This window comes from Pleurodeles waltl, chromosome 11 (genome assembly GCF_031143425.1).
Source record: "Pleurodeles waltl isolate 20211129_DDA chromosome 11, aPleWal1.hap1.20221129, whole genome shotgun sequence".
Classification (NCBI taxonomy): Eukaryota; Metazoa; Chordata; class Amphibia; order Caudata; family Salamandridae; genus Pleurodeles; species Pleurodeles waltl.
The window spans coordinates 41,036,729-41,044,108 of record NC_090450.1 but is presented as its reverse complement, the minus strand read 5'-3'; the positions used below and the strand labels follow the sequence as shown (position 1 = coordinate 41,044,108).

The 7,380-nt window shown below is 42.7% G+C and overlaps 1 protein-coding gene across 1 annotated transcript in view; it reads left to right on the top strand.

Annotated features, from left to right (window-relative positions):
- Positions 1-3,093: 3,093 nt before the first annotated feature.
- Positions 3,094-7,380, top strand: part of LOC138265063 (dehydrogenase/reductase SDR family member 4-like) — a 93,205-nt gene continuing 88,918 nt past the window's right edge. The window contains exon 1 of the mRNA XM_069212612.1: positions 3,094-3,131. Coding sequence (XP_069068713.1) covers positions 3,094-3,131 — 38 coding nt within the window. The remainder of the gene's footprint in view (positions 3,132-7,380) is intronic.

The window sequence follows — 7,380 nt, the reverse complement described above, 5'->3', positions numbered from 1 at the left end:
TCTACACCACTCCATTCTCTGACCCCAATCTGCGCCACACTATTCTATGCTATTACACTCTACACCACTCCACTCTACATCCCTCCACTGCATGCCACTCCATTCTAATCCACTGTACACCAAATCACTCTACCCCACTTCACTCTATGGCACTCCACTCTACACCACTCCACTGTATGCTATTACATTCTACGCCACTCTGCTCTACAAAGCCACTCCATTCTACTCTACTGTATGCTATTTAACTGTATGCCTCTCCAGTGTACACCACCCCTTTACACTACTCCAGTGTAAGCTATAGCACTGTTCACCTCTCCAGTCTACCCCACTCCACTCAATGCTACTTCACATTGTGCCACTCCACTTTTTGCCACTCCCCGATATGCCACTCCACTGTACGCTATTCAACTGTATGCCAATCCACTTTATCCCACTTCACTCTACACCACTGCAGTCAATGTTTCTCCACTCTACAACACTGAACTTTATGCTATTCCACTGTATGCAACTTTACTCTGCCCCGCACCACTCTATGCTGTTAAACTCTATACAATTGCATTCTACCATACTCCAATGTATGCTCATGCACTGTACGCTACTCCATTCTATCCGCTTCACTCCACCCCACTGCACTTCACTAAAAAATGCTATACTCCACCCAATAACAGTCTATACCCCTCCAATGTACTAAACTGGGCTCTAGTGTATAGCATTACGCTGTACAATGATGTATGCCTGTCACTGCCATTGTACAGCACTCTACTTTACTCTATAGCACTTTACGACACTCTACTCCTCTCTAGAACACTCTATGCAACCACCTCTACGCATCTCCATCCTAGTTAATATACTCTTCTCAATGTGACACTACTCCTATGTCCTTCACTGTACTCTACTACTGCTCTCTATGCCACTCCACAGAACACTACTCTATGCCACGTAACTGTATGACCCACTCCACTCTAACATACTGTACCACACTCTACTCCATGCTTCTTCTCTGTATGACACTTTAATCCACTCTGTTGCACTCTACTCCACTCTACAATACTTTTCAACACTCTACAACACAACAGTCAACTGCACTTAACCACACACCACTCCACTCTACATCACTTTATTTTATACTATGTCACTCCAGTCTAATCCACTCTACTTTAGAACACACTACTCCACTCTATGCTAGGGCACTTCACTGGTCTCCACTCCACTCAACTCCATTGCACAACACTTTACCCCACAGTATGGAAATGTACAACACTCTACTCTATACCACTCCACTCTGACACACTCTACTTGACTCAGTGCAACTTTACTCTATTAGACTGTGTGCAGCTATAGCACACTATAATCCACTCTCTGTACCTACACTGCTCTGTACAACCCTCTACTACTACTCTATATCCCTACATCACAGTGTACACCAACCTACTCCACTCTATAACACTTTCCAACACTCTATGACACACCACTCCACTGTACAAGACGGCACTCCAGCTTATAACACCTTCCTTTAGTCTATACTACGCCTGCCCATTCTAGTGCACTCTATGCCATTTTACTATAAAACACATCACTCCACTCTTCTCTACTCCACTCTACTCTACTTTACTCTCCGACACACCACTCAACTCCATTCCACTCTACTCTAATCCATTCCACATACCCAGCTCCACTCTATAACACTCTACTCTACTACACTCCACTTTATACCACTCCACTGTACGCTTTTCCAGTGCACGCCAATATTCTCTACAGTTGTACACTGTAGGACATTATTATTCGCTATTCTGTACCATAATGCATTTAATGGCACTCCACTCAACTACAGTAAACTCCACAATTTGAAACATATTTTTATTGAAAATGTAAAACTATTAAAATTAATCTGAAAAAAAAAAAAAATTACAATGTTAAAGCTTTAGTTATTCCTTCTAATCAAAACAAACTTAAAACACACAACCATTACAAATTCTAAAGTTATATTTATACCTTAACTACATAGGCCATAACCTTGAGCTTGATGGATGCTATCAATCAATCAATCAGGATTTATAAAGAACGGCTAATCAACCCATGGGGTATCCAGGCGTTTGCAGGTCCCGTAGGCTTAGTCAAACAGCCAGGTACTGAGGGCCATTCGGAGTTCCAAAAGTGAGGTGATAGTCGAGAGGTCCGTAGGTAGGCTGTTCCAGGTTTTTGCTGTGATGTGAGAGAAGGAGTGCCCTCCACTTCTGCTTTGGTAAATGCGGGGAGTATAGGAAAGCAAAAGGGAGGCAGACCATAGGGAGGCAGACCATAGTCTTCTCGCCGGGTGGTGGAAGATCAGGCAGTGGTTATTCTACACAGGTCCTTGGTTGTGTAAAGCCTTTTGTGCCAGGCTCAGCAGCTTGAATTGACATCTCTTCTGTACAGGGAGCCAGTGGAGTTGCCTGAGGTGGGGTGTGATGTGGGTTCGTCGGGGAGGGCCGAGAACGAGTGTGGCTGTAGGGAGCTGTATGGTCTGAAGTCTCTGTAGGAGGTGTGCTGCAATTCCTACGTTGAACGCTTTGCCACAGTCCAGTCGGCTGGTAATGAGGGCCTGTATCACTGTGCGCATCGTGTGTAGGGGAACCTACTTGAAGATCTCACGTAGCATGCGCAAAGTGAGGAAGCAGACAGAGGAGACTGCGTTGATCTGTGATTTACTAGTGAGCTTGTTGCCAATGATGATTCTGAGGTTTCTGGCATGGTTGGAGGTAGTGGGTGCAGGTCCTAGGTCTGACGGCCACCAGGAGTCATTCCATGTGTTGTTGCTATTGCCAAAAATCAGTACTTCCGTCTTGTCTGTGTTCAGCTGCAAACAGTGTTCTTCATGCACTCAGTGACGCTTGTCATGCATCTGTGGAAGCTGGTTCTTGTGGTGGAGTGATTGTCGGTGAGCGAGAGGATAAGTTGGGTCTCGTCAGCGTAGGAAATAATGTTGAGACCGTGGGATCTGACGATGTTGACCAGCGGGGTCACATATGACCCTGATGCTATGCCACCTGAGTAGTGTTACGTTACTTCCAGCCTCAGAGGCCCCTCGCAATTCACTCTCCAGCATTAGGCAGCATGGTGGACGATGTTAATGCAGTCGAGGCAAGAACAGAGTATGAGATGTTCGAGTCCCATTGGCCATGTTTGTTACCGCGACAAGGTGGAGAGTATTACGCTATTCAGGAAAGTCTAGGTTCCCCACCCAAGGGAGACAATGTACAAACAAATGCTGTGGTGTGGCTTGAGAGGGTGAGCATACTATGGAGCAGCTGAGGCACACAGCTAAAGCTGAATTTGTCCTGTGGAGCCATCATGCTGGCATAAATGTGGTGTACAGGAGGAAAGGGATTGATTAATGTCAGCAGCAGTTGTGCGCCTTTCCCCACTAGTGGCTTGGTGCCACACAGTGAAAGGGGCCAGTGGCTGAAGTGCCTTGAGAAACAAATTGATGTTACATAGACATACAGATGAGCATTTGAAACCTCTGAGTTAATGGTCGATGTATGAGGCCATCAATTAGTCCGGCCTTACCTCGTAGAGGTTTAGCATTGTTTATGGCACCTTAAGGGCTTAAAGCTAGAGAGAATGAGAAGATGCAGCAGCTCTTTATCTCCAGTTCAGCCTCAAGTTTTTTTTACAATGCAGCACCACTTAATGGGAGCCTGGAGACAGCAGCTCGCCCGCTAGCCAAGAAATCCAATCAAATTAGTTTTGTATTGACCTCGCACTTGCCACAGAACTTAGAGAAAGATGACACCTGTATTGGCCATAATGTAGTAGAAGGTGACGGTCTGCATTCAGGGTTGAAGCTGAACATGAAGGCCTAGTAGGGGCAGCTGGTAACACCCTCTCCGCATAGGAGATTGATGGTTCTGATGAACGGCCATGTTTTGTGGAAAACTGGCCTATACACTCTAGGATTGATCAATGGAATGATGGTGTCGTCGACAATAGTGATCATTTTCCATTAAGTTTTGGGGGCCAAAATAAACAGGCATCAAGGATAACTAGGCTGGTTTCGATGCCTGAGGTTGGTGGGGAGACTATCATACATTTAATAGATACCACTTATCGCAAGGGCAGAGCCTCAAAGAGGGGAAGCATGAATGTTCATGCTACTCTGGAACGTGAGATGGTGGACGGATCCACATGCATATGCATGTCAGGCATAAGTGTTGGGGAAAGTTGATGTACAGAGAAATATATGCGTGTGGTTATGAGTCCTTTACTTTGGGAGCCTCTATCTTTGTAAATAGACATTTAGAGAAACCTGCCCCACACTACAGGTTTAATGGCTGTGTGGAGTCAGATACCTCCCATATAGGTGAGTAGTCGTGCTATACAGACCCCTTATTGATTGATTGATACCTCAAACTCCGTGTTATTATTGCTCAGTAAGGTCCTGAGAGAGATTAAAGGTCTTAGGCAACAGCAACTTTATTTTTCAGATGAGATCAAGCTGCGCCTGGGAAGATAGAGGGTCAAATGACTCTGTTTGCAGATTGCTGTGAGGAATTGGAACAGCAGGTTTTCAAACTGTGAAGACAAACTAGAAACAATCTCTTTGTTGAACTTGAGACTGGAGAAAGAGATTAGGTTGGTACAAAAAGCAGGAATACAAGGAGAACCACTCGAGGCAATCAAACCCGAGAATTGTTGGGGTGCTTGAAGGGAAAGAGGACAGTACAGCATTGTTGTGTATGCAGATTCATTGATACAATCTTTTGTCCTTTTGTCCTTTTTGAATCCCAGCAGGACTTGACCATAGTGGTGGCTCATAAGCTGTCTCTCCAGACTCAACATATGCTAAGTACCCTTGTACTATTTTGGTTTACTCCTCTGGTTACAGGGTTAAAGATAAGGTGCTGGACTAAGCAATTAAGGGAAATTTGTTCGGTGTGAAACAAATTCACTTTTAGAATATTTTCAGAAATTTTGATTGTTACAGCTCCCGCTATAGCCAAGTAGGAATAGGGGAAATCGGGTTTGAACTATGGGGGGTGTTGGAGTACATTGAGAAGAAGGAGGCTCAGTGGCAAGGTTTAATTTAAAACACATCATAGGGGTTTTGTTTGGGGAATTTTGAAGGTTGGCAAGGTTGGTTAGGTGCTGGCGAGCCTGGTATGAAAAGATGCCAGCTAGAGTTTTGTAGGCTGGTGTATTTAATGCAATTTAATAAGCAATATGTGTACTTTAATAGATACTTTGTTCTTAGATGAGTTTTTTAGGTGGAACCTACTTACTTTATATGTTTTACATATGTTATGAAGCTGCAGTTGATGCAACAGGCCAGTCCTGTATCTCTAAGGATTCACAAATACTGCTGGTATAATAGAGAGGAGTGTTTGTGTAATGAGGTGAGTCATGTTTGTGTATGTCAACGGAAGAGTAGCAGTCTGTGGGCACAAAATATTGACTGGTTGGTGCTGCGTGGATGGGATTTTGTTTTTTCTAGATAGAGGACATGGTGATATGTTTTCATTTAATGTTAATGGGTTGAATATTGATGGAAAGAAAACAATCTGTCAAAACTTGGATAAAAAGTCAATAACATACAATTATTTTTTTGCAAGAAACTCATGTTTCCTTTGGCAGATTGACTAAGGTTGATATGTTTGAAATGCGGGCAGATTTTAAATGTTTCTCTTTGGTGAGTGCAGCATCCAGGAGGACAAGCTGTTTATATTACTAAGGACAATAAAGTGTGAGTTCACAGGGGACAGTCATATATGGAAGGAAGATGGTGTTGGGTGGAATGCAGATCAATCTACCATGGATGACATTAGTTAATGTGTATGCATAGGTTGAGGATGATCCTACCCCATTTATAGAACTTTTCTTATCATTAGTAGCAGTTAATGGAGGGCTAGTTGTAGGAAGCGATTTCAACTTCTTCTAGCAGCCCTGGCCTTGATAATTCTTCCAGTAAGTATGTACAGCTAAACCCTAACATTGCAAAAGATCTTGGGAAATATCGGAGAATTGTTGGGGCTAATCAATCCCCTGAGGGCAGCTAATCCTTTAAGAAAAGAATATGCTTGCTTTTCATCTAGATATAAAAGAGCAGCTCGTGTAGATCACTTACTAACTTCCTCCACAGTGGGGTTTAAGAGTTTGAATATGTTACCTAGTGGTTTTACTGATCATTCCGCTTTAGAGCTAGAAATTGTTTCTAAGGACATGGGTGTCAGAAATTGGAAATGGATGTTCAAACAGTGTTATTTAGAAGGTGAGCATTTGGTTGGGTCATGTAACACTGAGACTGAGAGATTTTTCAAGAAAAACAAGAGCTTTGCTTTAATCCATCAGATCAGAATGGTGCTACTGCTAGGCAGCGAATGAACACTAACACTGATTATTTGATAGAGTCTTTGGATATGTTTGCTGTTAATCAGATCCCAGGGGCAATCTTTTTGCTAGATTCAGAACAGTTGTTCAACATTGTGTTCTGGGAAACCCTTTTTGATATGCTATAAGTAAGTTAGATTCTCTTGCCAGACTACAGGTATGATAAAAAGGATGTATTTGAAAGTAGAAGCTAAGATAATTTTAAATTCCACTGAAATTGCCAGTTGAATTTAAAATTCTACGTGGAATAAGATAGGGCTATCTGCTCTCACCAGTTGATTTCTCCTTTTTGTTGAGCCTCTGACTATACCATTTTGGAGCAACAAAATTATCCACAACTATACTTTCAGTGGCAAAAATTAGGCTACACGCTGATGGTGTCATGCTTTCATTAGGCCCTAGGAAACAAGTCAAGGAAAGAGTCCATGATATTCCTTCAGTTCTTCAAATGTTGGGAGGAATTAAGGTGAATGAATGGAAAACCTGATGCCACTTTGAGTAATTGCACAGCTGAGGAGCTCCTGCCAGAGCTTAGATGCTGTGTGCAGGGTCAGCGTAAGTGCTACCAGTGCTTAAGTGCTACCTTTTTTTGAAAATATAAATTCAGGTGATCTCTTCTTGTCTATGGAACAAAACCAGCCCAATTATAGAACGAAGCACTTTATATAGGTGTAATGAGGAAGGGGGATAGCCCTCCCTTGTTTTATGACTTAATATTTGGAGTTTGCACAGTATATGCACAGGTTTAATAAGTCATGCACTTTATGTAGCAACCTTCAGAATGAATTATTGGATAGGATGCTTGAAGAAATCCAAATTAAAAACTTCCAAGACTTACTAAATAACCCCTAAAAAGTTCCATACAAGACAGTACAAGAGCTGTTCAAGAAAAGAGCTCTGTTTAATTAGGCTTTTGGCATTTCCCATGTAAATCAGAAAACTAATTGAACAACTTGAATTAGAGGCAGTGGTCACTTTTGATCCAGGAATAGTAGCCAGGTGGGGAATGACTAC